Source organism: Ranitomeya variabilis, chromosome 3 (genome assembly GCF_051348905.1).
Source record: "Ranitomeya variabilis isolate aRanVar5 chromosome 3, aRanVar5.hap1, whole genome shotgun sequence".
Taxonomy (NCBI): Eukaryota; Metazoa; Chordata; class Amphibia; order Anura; family Dendrobatidae; genus Ranitomeya; species Ranitomeya variabilis.
Window position 1 is genome coordinate 317579453 of NC_135234.1, and position 24736 is coordinate 317604188.

The 24736-nt window shown below is 41.8% G+C and overlaps 1 protein-coding gene across 1 annotated transcript in view; it reads right to left on the reverse strand.

The window, feature by feature from the left end:
• Positions 1-20607, reverse strand: part of CD164L2 (CD164 molecule like 2) — a 447628-nt gene extending 427021 nt beyond the window's left edge. The window contains exon 1 of the mRNA XM_077299585.1: positions 20415-20607. Within this exon, the coding sequence (XP_077155700.1) occupies positions 20415-20472 (58 nt within the window). The 5' untranslated portion in view covers positions 20473-20607. The remainder of the gene's footprint in view (positions 1-20414) is intronic.
• Between the last annotated feature and the right edge of the window lie 4129 nt (positions 20608-24736).

A 24736-nucleotide genomic window follows, 5' to 3' on the forward strand; every position in this document is an offset into this window, starting at 1 on the left:
AGTCCGTCAAGGTGATGAGTGGAAGACGGCTTTTAATACCCCTGAGGGTCATTTTGAAAATTTGGTGATGCCGTTTGGGTTGACTAACGCACCTGCAGTGTTCCAACATTTCATCAATGATGTGTTCTCGCATGTTTTGGGAAAATTCGTTATCGTGTATCTAGATGACATTCTCATATATTCTTGCGACCGTGATGCTCATTTAGATCATGTCAGGCAGGTGTTACAGCTTCTCAGAGAGAATAAGCTGTATGCTAAACTTGATAAATGTGTATTTTCTGTTCAAGAGTTGCCTTTCTTGGGTTATATTGTGTCTGCTTCTGGATTTAAAATGGACGCCGCTAAGGTGCAGGCGGTGCTGCATTGGGAACATCCTGATAACCTGAAAGCACTTCAGCGGTTCCTTGGGTTTTCTAATTACTATAGGAAATTTATCAAGGATTTTTCTATCATTGCTAAACCGCTAACTGACATGACTAAAAAGGGTACCAATTTCTCCGTTTGGCCTGAGGCTGCTGTGCGCGCATTTGAATTTCTTAAGAACAGTTTTGTTTCAGCCCCCATTCTTGTGCAGCCAGACGTATCTAAACCCTTTGTTGTGGAAGTCAATGCGTCTGAGGTTGGTGTGGGGGCGGTACTATCTCAAGGCTCATCTTTCAGTGGTTTGCGTCCGTGCGCCTATTTCTCCAAGAAACTGTCGTCCGCCGAACGTAACTACGATATCGGCAACAGGGAGTTGTTGGCAATTAAGTTTGCCTTTGAGGAATGGCGACACTTCTTGGAGGGGTCAGTACATCAGGTTACTGTTATTACCGATCATAAGAATCTGCTGTATTTGGAGTCAGCCAAGCGTCTGTCCCCCAGGCAGGCTCGCTGGGCATTGTTTTTCATGTGGTTCAATTTTGTGGTCACTTACAGACCGGGGTCTAAAAACACTAAGGCGGATGCTCTGTCCAGGTGTTTTCCGGGGGGAGAACCTCGGGAGGATCCAGTACCTATCCTCCAAAAGGGTGTTGTGGTTTCGGCTCTCACTACCGAGGTAGAGGCTGAGATTGCTGAGGCTCAGGAGGAGGTACCATCTGAGCTTCCCATCAACAAGTCTTTTGTACCGCTTCATCTCCGCCTAAAGGTTTTGGTGGAGCATCATGATGCTGTCCTGGCTGGCCACCCAGGGGTTAGAGGTACCTTGGAGTTGGTGTCACATCGGTTTTGGTGGCACAAGATCCGACAGGACATGGTCTCATACGTGTCAGCTTGTACCACGTGCGCTAGGGCTAAGACGCCTCGCTCCCGTCCTGTTGGCACACTACTTCCTCTTGAGGTACCTAGTAAGCCTTGGACGGAAATCTCCATGGATTTCATCACTGATTTGCCCTCATCAGCTGGGAACACGGTCATCTTGGTGATTGTTGATCGGTTTTCTAAAATGTCGCACTTTGTATCTTTGCCTTTATTGCCTAACGCTAAGACTCTGGCTCAGGTATTTGTGCAGGAGGTGGTCAGACTTCATGGGGTTCCGTCTGACATTGTGTCTGATAGGGGGTCTCAGTTTGTGGCAAAATTTTGGAGAGCATTTTGCTCACGGCTGGGGATCAAGTTATCTCATTCTTCGGCGTTTCATCCTCAGTCAAATGGTCAGACTGAGCGTATGAACCAAAATTTGGAACAGTACTTACTCTGTTTTGTCTCTGATAACCAGGAGGAGTGGTCTACCTTTCTTCCTTTGGCTGAGTTTGTCATCAATAATCACCGCCAGGAGTCGTCTGGGGAGTCTCCGTTTTTTTGTGTTTACGGGCTACATCCTCAATTTTGTACCTTGAGTCAGAGGGGCTCTTCCGGCATTCCGGAGGAGGACCAGTTGGGGACACAATTGTCATCAGTCTGGAGGAGAGTTAAGCAGCGCCTGTTGAGTGTGGGTGCTAGGTACAAGCATGTGGCTGACAGTAGGCGTGTGCCAGGTCCGGACCTGAGTGTGGATGACTGGGTGTGGTTATCCACAAAAAACATAAGACTCAAAATACCGTCCCCAAAATTGGGTCCACGGTTTATTGGTCCATTTAGGGTCACCGCCGTCATTAACCCAGTAGCGTACCGATTGGAGCTCCCTACGGTGTATAAGATACACAACGTGTTCCACAGGTCTCTTCTAAAGAAGGTGGTGGGTTCTGTGGACGCAGCGCCTATGCCACCTCCAGTCTTGGTGGATGGTAATTTGGAGTTTGAAGTCTCCAAGGTGGTTGACTCTCGTGTAGTGCGTCGCACTTTACAGTACTTGGTACACTGACGTGGTTATGGGCCTGAGGAGAGGTCCTGGGTACCAGCCTCGGACATTCATGCGGATCGGCTGGTCAGGTTTTTTCATCGTCGCCATCCAGACAAGCCGGGTCCTATAAGCTGTGAGGGCCCTGGGGTCCCTCGTAGAAGGCGGGGTACTGTCATGTCGGACGCTGTTCAGACCAGGTCGTCCGACAGACAGCGGTAATTCCGCTTTTGACCACTATTTGCTCATTGGCATCTGCTAGATTTTATCTAGCTGTTCCGGGGTTAATTTACCTAATCCTCAGATTGGAAGCTGGGCCATTCCCATGGCCTTTAAATAGTTCTCCTGTTCATTGGGTGTCGTCGATTATAGCTTCTGTCTTGTGCATTGTTATCTCGGTCTGGAGTGGAGAGCTGGTTGTTGGAGATTCGTTGCTGGTGGTGTATTTTCCTCTGTCTTATTTACTCCTTCCTATATTTGTATTTATTTTGCCCTGCACATTTATAGTGTATTCCTGAGTGACTGCGGCGTGGTGTATATTTTCCTTTATCCTTGTCTGTGCTAACTGTGGGTATTGGAATATTACCTCTTCACTGGGGGGAGGGCGGAGGTATCAGCCTAGGGTTAAAACAGGAGTCAGGGTGAGGTTCGAGGCCTGGACATGCACACCATCAGTGTAAACTCCAGCTAGAGGGTCAGTCAGGATTTCCCTAGTCTGAGGGAAACTGCAGGGGCCCGGGTTTTTAGCTCTCGCTCACCTAGTCTCCCCGTGACAATATGACTATGTAGGGCAGACATTGCTGCCAATGTGTAAAACAAAGGAGTACAGGAGTACAAAATGAAAATTGTGAAGTGGATTTTCATGGGTCCATCCAGTATATGGGTTCCTTGGCATAATGGGGTGCATATGACTGACTATGCAGCAGGGCTGGCCTTGCTGCCAATGTGCAAAACAAAGGAGTACAGAGTACAAAATGCATATTGTGAAGTGGATTTTCATGGGCCCATCCAGTATGTGGGTTCAAAGGCTTATTGGGGTGCATATGAATTGGTAGCAGGGCTGGCCTTGCATTCAATGCAACATTTTTTCAGGAGGCCCTCCTGGACATCTTATGACAGGGGAAAGAAATTCAGCAAATTCTGCACTCAAAATCCAAATGCACCTCTCCCTTCTGAGCCCCGGAGTGTAAAAAACACATTTAACACCCACATATTTGACATTTATGTAGGGATGAGAGCCCACTAAATTTACAGGTGCATGTCTCCAGAAGCATGAGCTGGTCATAATGTGACACTCACTACAATTGCAGTTTGCACTTTTCACTCAGCAACAGCCACTACTGCTTGTTTCTGGAAAACACCCATGAAATCAAAATCATCACCAGATCTGTAGATAAATTCTCAAAGGGGTATAATTTCCAAAATGGGGTGACTGGGGGGGGGGATTCTGCTTTTCTAGCATTTAGTGGCTCTGTATATGGAGTCTGCAAGCTATTATACGAAAATCTGAGCTCCAGGAGGCAATTAGCGCCCTGTCCCTCCCAAGTCTCACCGTATGGCTAAGCAGTACTTTGCAGCCACATATGGGGTATTTCCACTTTCAGCAGAAGTTGTGGGACAGATTTTGGTGCCATTATTACCCATTACCCAAAGTGAAAATGTGAAATCTTGGGCAAAAGCAAAATTTGGTTGTAAAATTTTAATTATTATTTCTTTACTGCCCAATGGTATAAAACTCTGTGTGATACATCTGTGGTGTTAATATGATCACTGCACCCGTAGATGAATTTCTTGAGAGGTGTAGGTTTTAAAATGGGGTCACTTATGGGGGGATTCTACTGTCCTGACACCTCAGGGACTCTACCAATGTGACATGACACCCTCAAACCAGTCCAGAAAAATATTAACTCCTATGTGGCACTTCTTCCCTTCTGAGCTTTGCACTGTGCCTGTCACAGGTTTACCGCGATCGAGAAGAGCCAGAAGCTGTGGCGAAGCAGTACTGTACAGGCACATATGTGGTATTGCCACGTTCAGTAGAAATTGTGGGACATATTTTGATGCTATTTCTAGCCATTTCTTTGTATGAAAATGTAAACCTCAGGGTGTCTGGCACATTAGGGGCTCTGCCAATGTGAAATGGCACCCTCAAACCAGTGCAGGAAAATGTGAACTACAATATGGCGCTCCTTCCCTTCTGAGCATTGCACTGTGCCTCAGAAGTAGTTTGCAACCACATATGGGGTATTGGTGTACTCCGGAAAAATTGCACAACAAATTTTGGGGTCCATTTTCTCCGGTTACCTCTGTGAAAATACAACATTTTGGGCTAACAAAACATTTTTTGTGACAAAAATGTGATTTGTTTTTTATTTTCACTTCTCAACGTTATAAAATTCTGTGAAGCACGTGGGGTTTCAAGATGCTCACCACATACCTAGACAAGTTCCCAGTGGGGTCTAGTTTCCAAAATGATGTCACTTGTGGGGTTTTCCCATTTAGGCACATCAGTGGCTCTAAAAAATGCAACATTATTCCAGCAAATTTTGCAATCAAAAAGTCAAATGGTGGTCCTTTCCTTGCAAGCCTTGCCATCCACCCAAACAGTGGTTTCCCCCACATATGGGGTATCAATGCTCAGGAGAAATTGCACAACAAATTGCATGGTCCATTTTCTCCTGTTACCATTCCGAAAGTAAAAAAATTAGGTCTAAAAGGAAAATTTTTGTGAAAAAAAAGCTAAATGTTTATTTTTTCCTTCCACATTCCATTAATTCCTGTGAAGCACCTGAAGGGTTATTAAACTTCTTGAGTATGGTTTTGAGCACCTTGAGGGGTGCAGTTTTTAGAATGGTATCACTTTTGAGTATTTTCTGTCATATAGGCCCCTCAAAGTCACTTCAAATGTGAGGTGGTCCTTAAAAGAAAATGGTTTTGTAAATTTTGTAGTAAGGCTACTTTCACACTAGCGTTTTTTTGCATACGTCGCAATGCGTCGTCTTGGAGAAAAAACGCATCCTGCAAAGTCATCTGCAGGATGCGTTTTTTCCCATAGACTAACATTAGCGACGCATTGCGACGTATTGACACACGTCGCAACCGTCGTGCGACGGTTGTGTCTTGTTGTGGCGGACCGCCGGCCGCAAAAAACGTTACATGTAACTTTTTTTGTGCCGACGGTCCACCATTTCCGACCGCGCATGCGCGGCCGGAACTCCGCCCCCACCTCCCCGCACCTCACAATGGGGCAGCGGATGCGTGGAAAAACAGCATCCGCTGCCCCCGTTGTGCGGCGCTTGCACAGTATGCATCGGTACGTCGGGCCGACGCAGCGCGACGGCCCCGTACCGACGCTAGTGTGAAAGTAGCCTAAAAATTTGAAATTGCTGGTTGGCTTTTAACCCTTAGAACTTCCTGACAAAAAAATGATGTTTCAAAAATTGTGCTGATGTAGACATGTGTAAAACGTTATTTATTAAATATTTTGTGTGACATATCTCTCTGATTTAAGGGCATAAAAATGTAAAGTTTGAAAATTGCTACATTTTCGCCAAATTTCAGATTTTTTTTACAAATAAATGTAAGTCATATAAAAATGTTTTTACCACTATCAGGTAACGTTTCTTCTTATGGAGAGTGACATACCAGCTGGCTTGTCAAGGTAAGGAGGCTCATTCGCCGTGCAATGCTCCTCTGGGAAATTAAATATTCAAATTGCCTCTTCTGAGAAAAAGAGGACTTAAACGCTATAGCGCCACCTGTTGGAAGTAGTGATCCTACAAGTCATAATCAACCCTTTAACGAGTCGTGCAATATGACTTAGGATAAAAGCCAAATCAGTATCTCAAGCCAAATCAGTGTGGCGCTATAGAGTTTAAGTCCTCTTTTTCTCAGAAGAGGCAAATTGAATATTTTACCACTATCCTGAAGTATGGTATGTCATGGGAAAACAGTCTCAGAATCAGTGGAATTCACTGAAGCGTACCAGAGTCATGACCTCATAAAGTAACAGCCGTCAGAATTGAAAAAAAATTGGCCTGGTCAGGAAGGTGAAAAAGACATTCGGGTGAGGGGGTTAAAGATTAGAGGTCTTATGTGCAGTTTGCCATTTTATAAGATGCAGTTATGGGTCGATGAACCAGGTCATATGAGGCAGGTGTTGTTCCCACTTCTGATGTTGTTTCTGTCATAAATGTAAAACAAGAAACAGTGCTGGATCATATGACAGACACCAGCAGCAACCAATGGAACCCATTGGCCTTTAATGGGCTGATGTGTCAGGAGCCTAGATCACAGAATACAGTATTTTTTACAAGAGTATCACAATATCATTTTTCCTATTGAGGCAATAGATGGTTTCTATTTTTAATGAAAACTGTGATACAGATATAAACAGAGCCTATACACATTAGTATTATGTCAGTCGAAACTACCGATATTGACAGGTTCGGCCAACATAATAATGTGTATGGGTGCCCAGAACAACCGATTGTCGAGTGAGTCAATTGATCAAGCATGTCTGATTCCAGACTGCCGTTCACTTTGTTCTCCCAGAGATAAGCCGTCATCATGCATGTCTGGCATTGAATCACTGATAAAGGAGCGCTTGACCAAACCATTATTCAGCCGACAGCAATCTAATGTATATGGCAGACTTAAGGCTGTGCTTACATTTGCATCAGTTCTGTTGAAGATTTAATAATTTTTGACACTTCTCCAGAATCTATGGACCCAACTGTAAATAAGACATGTGATGGATCCTACATTATATTGTAGTTTCTGTATACAAAAGATACCAAAATGCAGATTTCAAAAGAGTTGCTTAACAGCAGAGCATTAAGCTTTGGTCGTGTTGTGGTTTCTGTCATAACAGAAAGAATTATATAGTTGTACCTTCAAAGCATGAAGGACACCGGCAGCAACCAATAAACGCTCTTTCCCTTTGCTTATGATAGGTCCATCAGGTTCCACCATGCATGTGACACTATTGTCCCTGTAAAAAAAACAAATACATGTGCAATTGTAGATCCTGATGGAGATGCAGACACGGGCTACTCAAAAGGATGACTGATTTTTTACATTCCACTGGAAATCTATAGATGTCTTTTTCGAACCAACATTTTTTTTGCCTTTGTAGTGCAATGCAGAGCCTTGATCAAATGATTAGTTGATTCCTGTACTAGTTATAATCATGAGGCAGCTCAATAGCAATGTTATAATAGTCAATATCACTATATTGATATAGTATAAGGCCACATTCACACATACAGTATTTGGTCAGTATTTTACCTCAGTATTTGTAAGACAAAGCCAGGAGAAGAACAATCAGAGGAAAAGTATAATAGAAACATGTCACCACTTCTGCATATTTTCACTCACTCCTGGGTTTTATCTTACACATTCCGAAGGAAAATACTGACCAAATGCTAAACGTGGCCTTTTGTCGATTTCACACGTCCTGATATTTCCGGTACCGGAAAAACAGTAGTGTAGATATCCGTGTCCATGTGTTTAATACTTGCGGCATATTTGTGGGGTTGATGTCTCCTTTGTATTGTCAGGTGACATCAAGCCCACGGCTTAGTAATGGAGACACATCTAGAAGACACCTATCCATTACTAATCCTATACTTACAGTATATGGTAAAGACAATGAAAGAATAAAGTATTTTATTAAAAAAACAACAACTCAGTTTTCCATTTTTGATTTAAAAATAATAAAGACAGTTATACTCACCTAACACCTAATTCCACTGAATCCCTCATCTTCTGTAATAAAACTAAAATAGAACAAACAACAATATCCCTCAGATCACCGTCATTCTGTCCCACGCCGTAATCCATGTGTGGGGGATAAATAGTTTTCAACTTGGACAGTGCCAAGATGGGACCATCCAGATTGAGAACCACTGGTGAATGAGCTACTGCGAGTGCAGCATCTTTGACCAGCGGTGACATCATCATGGTTACCACCGGTCAGTGAGGCTGAACTTCGGTGACCTCAGCACCGTGGGAAAAAAGCCAGTGATGAGGTCACCACAGATCACGGTGAGAAAACTGCCAAGTTTTTTCATCTATTTATTTATTTACAGTGCAGGTAGTGGGTGAGGAATACTCTCATCAGCCACTCCTGCTGTCACTGCTATTAGCGGCAGCAGGTGTAGGCTGATGGGAGTAATAGTCCCATCAGTCGCAGCTGTCATTTTTATCTCAAATACAGCTCATCATTCCCCCTGTTCGCGCTGATTGCCAGCAGAGCAGGGGAGAATAATGAGAGTGTCTTCAGCATGCGACACTGGTGAACGGCGCTTACTGTAGCACTTCTTCCCTAGCGCTGATGCGTGTCACATGGATGACATCACGTGCACGACATTTTGCGGCCCATGCTGACGGCAAAAAACAGACATGTCAGCGTGTTTTGATATGGACAAATTTTTGACAACTGATGCATACCGTAAAACTACGGCTACCAACACACTCCTTCACGCTGCCTCATCACACCATCCCCAGACGAATAGGGCTGGTGGGACAATTGCTGTGCATGAAGCGCATATGCTCGGATGATAAGAGATTTGAGAACCATGTCAAAGTTCTGACATAAAACCTGCCACACCGTTGTTATAATTACAAATATATTTGAGCAGGTTATAGGCGAGCCAATTTCACCCCTAGAAACCTGCTGTTGTCACAAACAAGGAAATCTCTACAACTACATGAACAACCAGTTAGGCTGATATGGATATGGACAGATATCATGCATATACTGAAAAAGCATTGCCAGTCCTAAGGATGGATGGTGATCTAATTAAATATCTACGAGAATCCCCATCAGTTACTTGGAGACGGTCTAAAAATCTCAAAGATTTACTAACTCGTAGCAACTATGTGGCTCCTCAAAGATCGTTCTTTTCAGACAAAGCAGATTCTAACTGGGGCTGTTTTAAAAGTGGTGATTGCTCAGCCTGTGGATATATAGAAAAAGCATGTCATGATTCAGGCCGGGGTTTGTTTCTTGTTATCTTCTCCCCGGTCTGGTCATGCAGGGGTTAAACTTCTCAGCCTCGTTTTGGGTTCTGTGTGGATAATTCAGTCTACTGTGGCCAGCAGATCAATGTCAGTGATACTTCATGCTCCCAGTTTAGAGCAGCGGACCCCTTGATACCTTGTTTTTTCCTCTGCCCGTTTACTCTGTTCCCATGACTTCCCTTACCTGCCAGCCCGCTTGTCTTAGTGTTCGCTCCCTGTTCTTGGACTTTTTGGTATGTGACCCGGCTTGTCTTTTGACCTGTTTAACTCTCTCTTATGTTGGTTATATCTGCTCCCATCTGGCTCTGACTTCTGGCTTGTATTTGACAATGTGCATTGCTGTGACCTCTGGTACTTCTTGTCTTGACTGTTTCTGACTCGGCTCGTCTGACCACTCTTTTGCCACCAGGTGGTGCTGGTGCTGCTGCTCAGTGGTGTTACGCTGTGTGTGCAACCTCTCTTCCCTCACCAGCATCCTTTGGTGGAGGTTGCGCTACACTGCACTGCAGCAGCATTACAGAGCATTTACATTTGATAATAGTGATGCTACTCTAACATACACCATCACACACCACATCACATCCAAAACAGATATGATCATCTATTTTGCATATTGTCCATGCAGTCTCATATATGTTGGATTGTCTCCCTTAATACACTCAAACCTAAAAGGTCTTCATGAAACGCAAAAGAATTTTATCTTTTACTGTATGTCTGTTTTTTATTTCATTAATGTTTAGTATTCTCAGTCCTTAGTTTTTTCTACTTTTTTCTATATATCTATACTGGTTTCCCAGTTTTATCATGATTTATATTATGCATATTTACTATAGTTTTACTTCATGGTGTCATGGATGCGATATTTGTCAGGACTTTCTTAATCCCACAAATCCCTGATATCACAGGTTGGGAAGGTCACGAGTACCACCCGCTGCGCTCTCTGCTGCTATGGTTTGGACAATTACACGATTGGCCGATGATCAACGGAGAAGGCCACAGCCTGTTCGCACCACTAGGCTGGCTATCGGAAAATTAACGGTGAGTGTACGGTATATACACCTCTGGATTCCAACACATGGAATATGTGTAAACACCCCGGTACAGTCACAACTAACTCTCAGATGCCCCCAGACAATTCACCGCCACCACTAATCTGTTTCAGTCGATTAGACACCGTTTACGGTAGTTATCACTTCGAGGCGTAGTTTACAGAACAGAAGGAACAGATCTATTAAATGTTATATTTAATCTAAAGGGAGGCAGTGTTTGTGAAAAATATACAAAAGATTTTACAAGGGGGACAAAACACTACAGCATAAACAGTTACATAAAATAAAAGGGATTAACAGGAGAACTTACTACACTGATCGCAGAAGCGATTCAGTTTAGCCGAAGGAGAGCGCTTCTATTTGGCTGTCAATAAACAGGGCCCCTGCATAAATACATACACAATATGTAGCTCTCTGCACTAACACTGATGATAACTGGGATTAATCTTTTATCAGACCGAGTCTCACCCACACACCCCTCTATGATGACCTCAAATGGGTCCGGTTGTGGGCTAGGCTCAACACTTCATAATTTTAGGAACTCCCAATTTCTGTAATAACTCCCCATAGTGATCACAGAGGGTCGAGACTGAGGACATCTTTTGTATCAGGATTTTAGCTACGCTTAGAGACCAAACATGGCTTATCTGCTCGTGGTTATATGGCCCCTATGGATTTGGGCTTTTGGTGGGGTTTAAAATTATGAGAAAATATGAGTATTTTTGGCCTAGTTTATCCGGGTGTCAACAATGAATGTATCAAATATTGGATGTATAGAAAATCCAATATTCCATATTTTCTCCTGGAGTCTGCTCTCTCATTGTACTGCAGTTACCATAGCTAGTTGTAAAGGGTGTCAGATGTTCTTTGATAAATGTCAGACCCTAATAAGACCTTTCCTGTCTCTCTCAGTGGACAATACACATCCTCTTCAGTCATCTGGACATAAAGAGGAATTCTCGCATTTTAATTAATCTGTTTCACATCTCTGTCACTGCCATTTTACATAAAGGCATCCAGCATTGTCTCCTCAAGACACATGATAGATGAAAGAAAAAAGGGAGGGGGGACAGAGGGTCTTCAAGGATTTTTAATATTTTTTATGATATATAGAATCAGAGTTTTTTGGATGGGGTCATTTATCGAATCAGGGTGCGTTGGCAAGCGGTTGGACTCTTCTCTAGAGATGAAAATTAAATTAATTTGGCACCTTATGATTATAGTCATGGGATTATTGTTCAGATCTCCATGTCATTGTTTTCCCTAGGTATAACTGTTTATATCATGTGCATTGTCCTTTACTTGTTGTTCACTACTATTTAATTATATTAGCACTTAATATTTATTGTGTATTTAGGTGTGATATACACCCACAAACTTATTGAGCACATTTTTTTTTAAATATATGGAGGTATAGTATGCTCATGCTTATATTTTATATATCTGTTTACACTAGTAGTGCTCAATTTCATATTCTGTAACATATCACAGTCATTCACTTAATATAATTTTTACTTACAATAATTAGTTGCACTTCATAGTTTTTGCATATCAGTATATTCGTAATTATTACTGATTAACTATTATTAGCACCTTCACAGTTTATGTTGAAATATAGTGATGACTATGCAGCTGAGATGCTTATATGTAGCCCCCGAATATACCTATGTGAGCTATCAATTGTCCCATATATTATCTATTATCTATCACTATGATGTATGTGTGGTGAGAATTTTACGGCTCCATACCATTACCGCCATTATGACTCATATAGTGCAGCAGGCTTAAGTGGTGCAGGGGTAGGCGCGCTACATGGGCATTGCATTGTCTTAGTTGCAGGTCTTGTTAGCTGACCGGATCATGTGACAGGAGACGTGAGCTCAGAGCGCCACTCACACTACGGAGCAGCAACATGGCAAGGATGTGCAGTTACAACTGTGGGCACTTAGTGACTTAGCCTACTAAATAAAATATGGCCCAACATAGAGCTACCTACCTCATGACGAAGCTGTAGAGGCGGTGAAATATGTGTCAAAGTATGGTCACAGACCTGCATATCCTGCTTTAAACATGGCCACAGGTAGTTTACTGTCCATCAATATTTTATGACAAGTGCTTTCATCATATGATCATTGTACTATATGTGTATTTGTGATATTTGTACATATGTTTCATTTACTGGGAGCCTATGCATGGATTTATCTATGAACACCTATACTGGCACTTACAACAGTTATTTTAGCATTAGGCTATTATACTCTGTATGGGTGGTCAATTTACTATTTTAGTATTGTTAGCCGGAGTATTACCACAGCAGCGCGTGTTACTTCATATAAGCAGCAGAATCCAACGTAAGGCAAACTGTGTTTAATATATGCAGCTTGAACTGGAACAAAATAAGAAAGCTTTGACAGTAACTACCGATATAATCTAGTCCATGTAACACATGTCTCTCTGTGAAGGAAACAGCAGCAGACTGATGCAATCAGTGAGTGTCCTCTGACCTTTTTTTTTTTTTTACAAACTTTAACAATCACAGCATAGCTGACAAATGAACACTCATAGACATTCAATGCAGACTACAACAGGAATGGAGTTGTTGCATTTAAACTTATTCCAACACCCCCACTCAACAACTGCTTATCCTGTTAGTCCCATTGCAGTTCTGAATTCTTCAAACTTGGCTCTTGACAATGGCTTTGTCAAAACATCTGCTAACATTTTGTCAGATTCACAGTAAACAAACTTTAGAACTTCACGCTCTACTAAGTCACGCAAGTGATGATGTTTAACATCAATGTGCTTTGTTCTTGCACTTATCCTTTCACTGCTGGCGAGCTTGATACATCCTTGGTTGTCCTCATAGATAACAGTTGGTTCAGCTAGTGGTTTGCCGAATTCTTCCAAAAGTTGCTTCAACCAAATTAACTCTTGACTTGCATGAGCAGCTGATGTATACTCTGCTTCTGTAGAAGACAATGCAACTGACACTTGTTTTCTACTCGACCATGAGATTGAAGTGTGTCCTAACTTGAACAAGTAACCACTTGTTGATCTTCGATCACTTGAGTCTCCAGCCCAATCTGCATCTACATATCCTCTGAGAATTAGATCTCCTGATGCAGAAATCTTTAGACTTAACTCTTGGGTTGCCTTAAGATACTGAAGAAGTCTCTTAATTGCATTCCAATCTCTTTGGCGTGGCTTGCTTACACGTCGGCAGAGAATTCCCACTGTGGCTGAGATATCTGGACGGGTTGTGGTTGCTATGTATAGAAGTGCTCCCACTGCTTGTCTGTAACTGTCATTTGTGGGTAGCAGATCTTCTTCTCCTTCCAATTTTAGGTAAGATGGATCCATTGGAGTTGATATGCCTTTGGCTTCTGACATTCCAAACTGGTTTAGAACTGTGGAGATTTTAGAATTTTGATTAAGAAGAAAACTTCCATCTTCCTCTCTCTGGATTTGGATTCCCAAATAGTATGTCACATCTCCAAGGTCCTTGGTCTCGAAATGCTTGTTCAGAATTTGACCTAGTTTTGAAATTTCTCTCTCTTCTTGATGCGCTATTATTACATCATCCACATATAGAATAACATACATCCAATCTTGTGATACACTTTTTGTATACAAACATGGATCCGCTTGAGACCTTTTAAATCCTTCGTCGATTAACACTTTGTTCATCTTAGTGTTCCATGCTCTTGCTGATTGCTTAAGGCCGTAGAGAGATTTTTGCATTCTGCAAACAAGGTTCTCTTTACCCCTTTTAACATAGCCTTCTGGTTGAGTCATGTACAGCTCTTCTTCAATGTCTCCATGTAGAAAGGCTGTTTTGATGTCAAAATGTCTTACTTTCATCTGCTGAACAGCAGCTATGGATAATAAAGTTCTGAATGTAGTTTGCTTGGCAACTGGAGCAAAAGTAGCATCATAATCTTCACCATATTTTTGTGAATATCCTTTTGCGACCAATCTTGCTTTAAAACGGTGAATATTACCTTCGGAGTCATATTTGTTCTTAAAGACCCACTTACATCCAATTGCTTTCTTGCCTTGAGGTAGCTCTGTGAGCTCCCATGTTTTGAGCTTATGAAGGGATTCCATTTCTTCATCAGCAGCTTTTATCCATTTTTGCTTCTTATGAATAGGCAGTTTTTGCATTTCCTGCCATGACTGTGGCTCTTCTTCTGGAATTGATCTGACCATATAAGAAAGGCGTTTAGCTGGAATTCCTTTATTTGATCTTTCTGATCTTCTGATCTCCTGAGGTTGGCTTGGTTCTTCTGTTTCTTTTTCAGTACTTTCAGAGCATATCCAGACTTCAGTATTTTCTTTGAGATTCTCTTCAATGTCTGGAATCACTGACTGAAATTCTTGTTCCTTAGGTTGAATTATTTGCGTAACCTCATGAAATTTGAGCGATACTGAGTTTTCATCAATCACTACATCTCTGCTGATTGTTACTGTGTTGGTCTGTGGATGCAGGATTCTGTATCCTTTCTGAGTTTCACTGTACCCCACAAGAACTCCTTCCTTTGCATGAGATTCCCACTTAGAACGTTTTTCTTTGGGAACATGCACAAAAGTTTTGCTTCCGAATATCCTGAGATGCTTCAGGTTGGGCTTCTCACAGTTCCATAGCTCATATGGAGTTTTACTTGTAGCTTTACTTGGCAGTCGATTTTGAAGATAGGTAGCAGTCATGATGGCTTCTCCCCAATATGTTGTAGGTAGGTTTCCATCAAATAGCATACTTCTTCCACTTTCACAAAGAGTTCGGTTCTTTCTCTCTGCTGTGCCATTCTGCTCTGGGTTGTATGGAACGGTTGTCTGGAACACGATTCCATTCTTTTTCAGGATGGTTTGCACTTTACCACTTGTATATTCAGTTCCATTATCTGCTCGCAGTACCTTTGGTATTCTTCCAAATTTGTTAAGAACTGCAGCAAGATATTCTTCAAGTTTCTGTGGAACTTCATCTTTACTTTGAAGTAGGTAAGTAACAGTATATCTGGAATAATCATCAATGAATGTGAGAAAATATCTCTTCTTGCTGGGAGTAAGAACACTCATTGGACCACACACATCTGTATGTATCAAATCCAGTATCTGTGCAGATTTAGTAGTGCTTACTTTAGGAAACGATTTTCTGGACATTTTCCCTTTTAGGCAACTTGTGCACTTCATTGTTTGATTACACTGGTTGATTGCAATACCATTTGCAAGTTGAGCTAGTTTCTTTACTGCTTCTGGATCTCTGTGGCCTAGGCGTCTGTGCCACACATGAATACAGTCCTTATGAAAATCTTGTCTAGCACTGTAAACAGTTTCATTGCATTTCAGCTGATAAAGTTCATCTTTGATTTTTCCTTCGGCAAGGGTATGACCCTTCTTTGAAATGATGCATCTGTCATCCTTAAATGTAACTATATTTCCTTGTTGTGCAAGCTTCTTTACAGATAAAAGGTTACTTTCAAGTTTGGGAACATACAGCACGTCTTTAACTGGGATTTTTCTGACTTGTGCTGAGGATTGAACTTGACAATGGAAATAACCATCTCCTATTCCTTCTGATGTCATATAGTGACCATTAGCTAAAATTACCTTTTCAGACTTGCTTTCATCTAGATTAATGAAGAAATCCTTATCACGTGTCATGTGAGCAGTCGCTCCAGAGTCAATACACCAAACATGGTTTGCATATGGGCTTGTGCTGACCCCAAATGCAGTCGCAATACATGCATCTTCCTTCTTTACAGCTGTTTTAACCTTTTGATGACTGTCCTGCTTTTTAAACTGATTCATTCTTGCTTTCCACACTCTGCAGTCTGCTTTAAGGTGACCAGGCTTTTTACAGACAAAACATTCACGAGTTTCCTTTAAATGACTCTGAGCTTTAGAAAAATACTGTGTCTTTAATGCTGTTTCTGCTTTGCATATATTATTGCTAATAGTCTCTGACTTTCTCTTGTATTCATCTGCAAGTTTCCCTTTCACATATTCTAGTGTGAGTTCATCATCTGGTCTGGCATCTAATGCAGTCACAAGCGTGTCATAACTTTCTGGAAGACCACTTAATAGTAATGCAGCAACATGAAAATCTTTAATTTCTTCACCAATACCCCTTAGGCGCTCCACAATCTCTAGGGTGTTTCTGATATAGTCCTGCATATGCTGGCCATCACTTAATTTAGACTGATACAGCTTTCTCATAAGATATAGCTTATTGCTGAGATTTGACCTTTCATGCACTTTCTGTAATTCTTCCCACATTTTCTTTGCAGTATCACATTTGCATACATGTACAATCTGGTTATCATCTATGCTGAGGGAAATAGTGCTTTGTGCTTTCTGATCAGTCTCTAGCCAATCACCCGGTACTGGGTCAGGCACAGGCTGTTCAATACATTTCCATGTACCCTCTCTTATAAGTAACATCTTTACCTTGAATTTCCAGGAGCTGTAATTGTGATTTGTGAGACTTGGCACTGTGTACTTCACTGCATTCCTTTCTGTAGACATTCTTGTCTCTTGTACCTCTTTTTTTTGTTTGTTACTGGCCCTTTAAGCTGCGCTGTCCGGTGCTCTGTACACTGCGGTACCTTTGCGTTCCGGTGTCCTTGTATTCCGGGGGTTCCTCTGTGCTGTCTGCGCTTGGCTCGCTGCTTATTCCGGTGACTGGGCTTTTTACCATTTACTTTCCGGTGGCTGGGCCCATAACCTGTTAGCCGGAGTATTACCACAGCAGCGCGTGTTACTTCATATAAGCAGCAGAATCCAACGTAAGGCAAACTGTGTTTAATATATGCAGCTTGAACTGGAACAAAATAAGAAAGCTTTGACAGTAACTACCGATATAATCTAGTCCATGTAACACATGTCTCTCTGTGAAGGAAACAGCAGCAGACTGATGCAATCAGTGAGTGTCCTCTGACCTTTTTTTTTTTTTTACAAACTTTAACAATCACAGCATAGCTGACAAATGAACACTCATAGACATTCAATGCAGACTACAACAGGAATGGAGTTGTTGCATTTAAACTTATTCCAACAAGTATTTAGTTCTGTCAGGATTTGTAGGTCTTATGTTCTCTTTTTTCTGCCACTGCTGATATTTCCATATGTGACAGGGAATCCAGTAGCCCTGTTTTATTATTTATTTATATTTGTTGATTTGTGTAATTATGTGTAATTCATATTTATTTTTAATATGTAATAAAATTTGTATATTGCATTATATTTTTTGATTGTGTTGCTCCTTCCATGTTGTGATTGGTTTCATGTCAGCGTGTTTTGACCACGGACACACGGTCCATGGAAACACACTGACGTGCACAGACCCATTCACATGAATGGGTCTACATGTGTTAGTGTTACTGGTACATGTGATAACTGCCACCACACATACCATAGATATGGACGTGTGAAAGAGCCCTTAGGGTACCGTCACACAGTGCCATTTTCATCGCTACGACGGCACGATTCGTGACGTTGCAGCGTCGTATGATTATCGCTCCAGCGTCGTAGACTGCGGTCACACGTTGCAATACACGGCGCTGGAGCGATAATTTCATGACGTATTTGCGATGTAGAAGCCGTTGGTTACTGTGCGCACATCGTATACAACCTGTGTCACACGATGCAATCATGCCGCCACAGCGGGACACTAGACGACGAAAGAAAGTTTCAAACGATCTGTAATCTGCAAATTAGCATTAGTGAAAGCCTGGAAGGCTGCCTATTGTTGGCTTGAGTGATGTGATTCATACTAGTTTCAGCCATGTTAAACACCAACATATATGAAGAGGCAAACAAAGCAGGAATTTTGCACCACACATAATCCAGCATTAAAAAAAAAACAATGCAAAGAAGGGTTACATTTTTTTAACTTAGAAAATGTGAGAACAGAAATCAATTTAAGTGATTCTATTCTAAATGTTCTGTTTGTTAATACTAATTAATTTGTTACATATTTCACTTATGAATCAAGATTTACATCTATGTAAGGTATTCAGTTTATCTGTTCTGAGTTAAAAGAACAGAAAAATAGAATTCATGCAGTGGATGAATCTGTCACACGGTAGACACAAACAATGCCTAACAGAACCTGCTGGTAATAATAAGGGACATGGGCTTTCCATACAGGTGACTGTCACACCACAGAAAAAGCGCTTCACTTCATCTAGTAAAAATGATTGCAACTGCGATGGAGACACTCCAACACAGATCTAAAAAAAAGCCATAAATCATATCCAGAACATAGTTAATAACTCAATATATTTCCTTTTCAGGTTTAGAGGAAACATTTAATATTGATATGTCTTCTCAGTAACAATTATTAAACCTACAGACACATGCACACAAACAGGATGCAGAAAACTATTACATAGCAATTTTCAGAAAGTATCTACTATAGAATTGTCTAAGGGTCACTTCCGTCTTTCTGTCTGTCTGTCTGTCACGGATATTCATTGGTCGCGGCCTCTGTCTGTCATGAAAATCCAAGTCGCTGATTGGTCGTGCAAAACGCCCACGACCATTGCCACGACCAATCAGCGACGGCCATAGTCTGGCAGCGAAATGGCCGCTGCTTTACTGCCCTGCAGTCAGCGCTGAGCACTCACACAGGGTTAATGCCAGCGTTAATGGACTGCGGTATAACGCTATTAACCCTGTGTGACCAACTTTTTACTATTGATGCTGCGTATGCAGCATCAATAGTAAAAAGATCTAGTGTTACAAATAATAATAATAAAAAAGGTTATTCTCACCCTCCGACGTCGCACACTGTCCTCGGCAGTGCAAGCGGCAGTTTCCGGTGCCAAGGATGCTATGCGAGAAGGACCTGCCATGACGTCATGGTCATGTGACCGCGACGTCATCACAGGTCCTGCGCTCATACCAACCCTGGGACTGGAAGCTGCCTCGTGAACCGTACACAGGCGCCAGGACTTCAAGGTGCTTTCGGAAGGTGAGTATATGTTTATTTTTTATTTTAAGTCATTTTTAACCACGCATATAGTGCCCACATTGCTATGTACTACGTGGGCTGTGTTACATACTGCGTGGGCTCTGTTATATACTACTTCTCTGTGCTATATACTATGTAGCTGGGCAATATACAACGTGACTGCAATATACAACGTGACTGTCCAATATACTACGTGGCTGTGCAATATACTACGTGCTCTGTATTATATACTACGTAGCTGTGCAATATAGTATGTGGCTGTGTTGGTTCTGTTATATACTACGTCGACTGTGCAATATACTACGTGGCTCTGTTATATACTACATGGCTGTGCAATATACTATGTGGCTATGTTATATACTACGTGGCTCTGCTATATACTACGTCGCTGACCAATATACTACATAGCTGTGCAATACACTACGTAGCTGTGCAATACACTATGTGACTGTGTTATATACTACATGGCTGTGCAATATACTACGTGGCTCTACAATATACTACGTGGCTGTTATATACTACGTGGCTCTGCTATATACTACATGGCTGACCAATATACTACATACCTGTGCAATACACTACGTGGCTGTGTTATATACTACGTAGCTCTGTTATATACTACGTACCTATGTTATATACTACGTTGGTTGTGTTATATACTACGTCACTGTGCAATATAGTACGTAGCCTGTGCTATATACTACCTACATATTCTAGAATACCTGATACGTTAGAATTGGGCCACCATCTAGTTACTATTATAAACCTCTGCATATACATATAGCACAGGCAGCAACCCAACTCAACATAAAGGAGATAGAAGTTAGTGGAATATCCAGAGGCAAAAGTCTGCAATAACCTTATTTATGGAACAATGGCAAGTCCCTCATATTCTGAATCACAGGAGCTTTTACAATTACATTACCTATCATGTTTCTTACAATGCAAGTTTTGTAAAGCTTCAATAACTAGGTAATTAATGATTAAGTAGCGACAAACTGTTGCGTAAAAATAGTGACTCATAAGAATACACACAAGAATACACACCTCTAATAAATGCAAGATAAAGGTTCTCGGCTGTAGGAGTTGGTAACTAGGTACCTACCTGCATCACAAAGAGATAAGGTGGCCAGAAGCCCAGCAATGCAGAGTTGATACTTCATATTTAGCTGATGAACCAATATATCCTTGGAAAAATAAATATTATAGGCTAAACAGGCAAAATAACTTATTAGTAACTACTGTGTACAGCAATTACATTTGTCAAGCAAGAAGATGTTCTGCATGAACATAGGAGGCTAGAGAGTTTTGTGTTTTAAGCGATTTGTCTCTGACCTGGTAACTGATCAGACAAGAAGAGGAAATTGAGCTGATGACAGAAACCTGAGACAGGAGCTGCACATTGCACCTAAAGAGAGGAATCCTGTACAAGTCCTCATTAGAGATATACAAGAGCCCTATATAGTATCCTATAATGTTCTGACAGGTGGAGAGTGGAACAGTATAATATTTCAAGATATCTAAAACACATCATCTTAGTGTAAAAAAAACTGCAACTTTTTTAAGAGTCTAAATATTTTAGTCAAATTTTAGTCAATTTAAATGGTAAATACACCAGCCCAGCACCCCTAAAAAGAGGTGCATCTCACAAAATTAGAGTATCATCAAAAAGTTAATTTATTTCAGTTCTTCAATACAAAAAGTGAAACTCCTATATTAAAAGAGTCATTACAAATAGACTGATGTATTTCAAATGTTTATTTCTGTTAATGTTGATGATTATGGCTTACAGCCAATGAAAACCCAAAAGTCATTATCTCAGTAAATTAGAATACTTTATAGCACCAGCTTGAAAAAATGATTTTAACATCCAAAATGTTGGCCTACTGAATTGTATGTTCAGTAAATGAACTCAATACTTGGTTGGGGCTCCATATGCATCAATTACTGCATCAATGCGGCGTGGCATGGAGGCGATCAGTCTGTGGCACTGCTGAGGTGTTCTGGAAGCCCAGATTGCTTTGATAACAGCCTTCAGCTTGTCTGCATTGTTGGGTCTGGTGTCTCTCATGTTCCTCTTGACAAAACCTCATAGATTCTCTATGGGGTTAAAGTCAGACGAGTTTGCTGGCCAATCAAGCACAGTGATACTGTTGTTTTTAAACCAGGTATTAGTACTTTTGGCAGTGTGGACAGGTGCCACATCCTGCTGGAGAATGACATTTCCTTGTCCAAAAAGCTTGTCGGCAGAGGGAAGCATGAAGTGCTCTACAATTTCCTGGTAGATGGCTGCGCTGACTTTGGTCTTAATAAAACACAGTGGACCTACACCAGCAGATGACATGGGTCCCAAAACCATCATTGTGGATACTTCACACTAGACCAGTGTTTCTCAACTCCTGTCCTCAAGACCCACTAACAGGTCATGTTTTCAGGATTTCCTTACTACTGCATAGGTGATGGAATTAATGCTTGAGTAGGTGATGAAATTATCACCTGTGCAATACTAAGGAAATCCTGAAAACAAGACCTGTTGGTGGGTCTTGAGGACTGCAGTTGAGAAGCACTGCACTAGACCTTGGAATTCAAGGTCCCAGAGTCTGGATGAAGTGTGGAGAGACAGACAATCCAAGCTGCTTGAGGTCTAGTGTTAAGTTTTCACAATCAGCGATGGTTTGTGGGGCCATGTCATCTGCTGGTGTAGGTACACTGTGTTTTATCAAGACCAAACCAGGAAATTTTAGAGCACTTCATGCTTCCTGTGCCTGCTATGTAAGTATTGGTTTCCATGGATTTTTTGCGGGGGCTACATAGTGTTTTGCTCATAACAAGTTTAATTTTTCTCCTCTGTTCTTTTCTGTAGTGTTTCACTTGACTGCTGCCTTCTCTTCCAACATGTCCTCCTCCAGTGAAGCCTCCTAGAGTGGACTTGACCCTGATTATGTAATCACATTTGATATACTGATTGGCATGTATTGACTGGCAATACTTTACATGTGGTAAATCCAGTATTTTCTTTACAGGTACCTTCCAGTGTGGAAGAGCAGGAGCAGTCGAGTGGAAATGTAGCTTCCCAGCATTGTCAGACTCAAGTTTCTGAGGAGGAAAGATGGGATGTAAGTATTATTTTCATCAGAGTTGTAGTAGAATTTGTTTGTAGTTTTACTTAATCTTTTTTTCTATTTTATCTATAGGTTCCACAATGGGAAGAAGCCATCTTGGAAATTGACAACGAACAACTGATCAACCTTGTGCAAGAGCGAGTACCGTTGTGGGACACCCAAGACCGTCAGCACTCCGACAATGTGGTGATTCGACGACTCTGGGAAGAAGTGGCAACATCGCTGCTGGCTGATTGGGACCGTGCAACACCACGTGCCAGAAATTCTTTTGGTAAGTATTGCAATGTGGTCTGACGTGGCAGTGAACCTGTTAATGTATGTGCATTGTTATCCAATCATTTTTTTCCTTTTTTTAACCCTTCACAGTGAAGAGAATCAAAATCTGTTGATGTTCCATGCAGGACCGCTTGAACAAGGACATCAGAGAGGAGATTCGGGTTCAAAGTGGAGCTGCTCAAACGTTAAGAAAATATAAATATCACCGCATCCTTGGTTTTCTGAGGCCTGCGCTTGCTTAGCGTAAGTATCTTTTGTGTTGCATGTTTTTTGTTTTTTTTGTTTTACTAACATTTGATTTTTTTCACACAGAACCTGGTGAAGCACAGCACAACCTGGATCATCCTCTGTTGAAGCAGCCCCTCATCGACGAGCCAACAAACAGACGCAGTCCCAATCATTCACCAGCGATGGAGCAACCTGGCAGGCTTCACAGGCTGGGTAACAGGCAGCCGGTCCATCTCGTTTCCCGTCTCACAGCCCTCTTCCTCTGCTTTATTTGGATCTTCTCGTCAGTAGCAGAGGGCCTGGGAGAGGCCAGTAATGCCCAAGTTTATGCACTTAAGCTTGGTCTTCCAGGATGGGATTAGGGTGCTTGGTGATAGACTGAAGAGTGGGTTCACCCATGCGAACACACTTTTACAGGATGTCAGCAAATGCCTTGACCGCCTGGAAGCTGACCTTGAGAGACTGGCGAGACATTTCTTTTCAGCAATAGAGCGGAGCATGTCGGAAAACCTTACGTCTCAACTCCAACTGAACATCATGCAGGCCTGCCAGGCTGCTTACAACCACGCATTGCAGCAGAAGCAGTCCCAGCCACTGTCCCATAGCTACAATCCACAGGCCGTAGGATATTACCCGCAGCCAAACATCTACTTTTAAACTCCCACAGCACCGAACTATCCTCCACCACCACCGCCTCCAGTTCAGAAATCCACCACGCTGCAAAGTTCAGCACCCCTGCAGCCATCAGTATCCACGACGCTGCCCATCCCATCACCCCTGCAGCCAGCAGTATCCATGATGTTGCCCATCCCCGCACCACGCCAGAACACTAATACAGAGGCCGCCACTCCCAGATGGCTAAGGAAACAAAGAACAAAGAGTAAACCTCTACCCAGCAGGATGAAGACCCGGAGCCACAAAAAATGGCAAAGATTGGACCTACCGCCTCCACCCTCACCTACCAATGTGTCACTACCTTCCCTTGTGTCTGTGTCTGTCCCTTCCAGTTTGTCTATCCATTTCCATGATTCCACTGTGTTGTCTATCCCTGATGTGTCCACTCCCATTCATGATCCAATCCTTCAATTTGTTGCCAATTCCCCTGTAACCCCTACCTCATCAACTACCATCCAATCCTCACATCTCCACACCGCCAAGGTCCACCCCAACTCACCCTCAGATAGACCCCGATCCTAAACCCAATCACCCCTATCCTAAACCAATTTTTTTTGTTAAAATTTGTTAATTAAAATTTTTATTTTTTCTTGCAAAATATCTGTGTTTTCTTTGTATCTGTATGCGCCACCGCAAACACACACCGGTGTGTATTGTATTGTTGAGGGAACTTGTAAGTTTAACTGGAGGTATTTTATTATTTGAGTAAGCAAGAATTTACAGGTACATTGTAAAATTAAAGGTAGATTTTAACATTAAAGGTACATTATAAAATTACAGGTACATTTTAAAATTACATGTACATTTGAACAGGTACATTTTAACATTACATGTACATTTTAACATTACATAGAAATTTTAACATTACAGGGACTGTAAACCATGGCTTAAACCATTTGGTCTTGCCATGGAACACGTTCATTATCAGAAACAAAATAAGCAGCAAACGTATTCCCCATCTGAGCAACTTCTACTGTAGTCCTCAGAGGGTGATTTTGGTAATCATGCAATGAAACATGTTCCTCAGGTTCTAAGTTTTGTCACTCTTACCAGGATGTAGTTGTGCAGAAGAACACAAGCTTTCACAACCTCATCAATAGTCTCAATTTTTAGATTAATGGTTGTT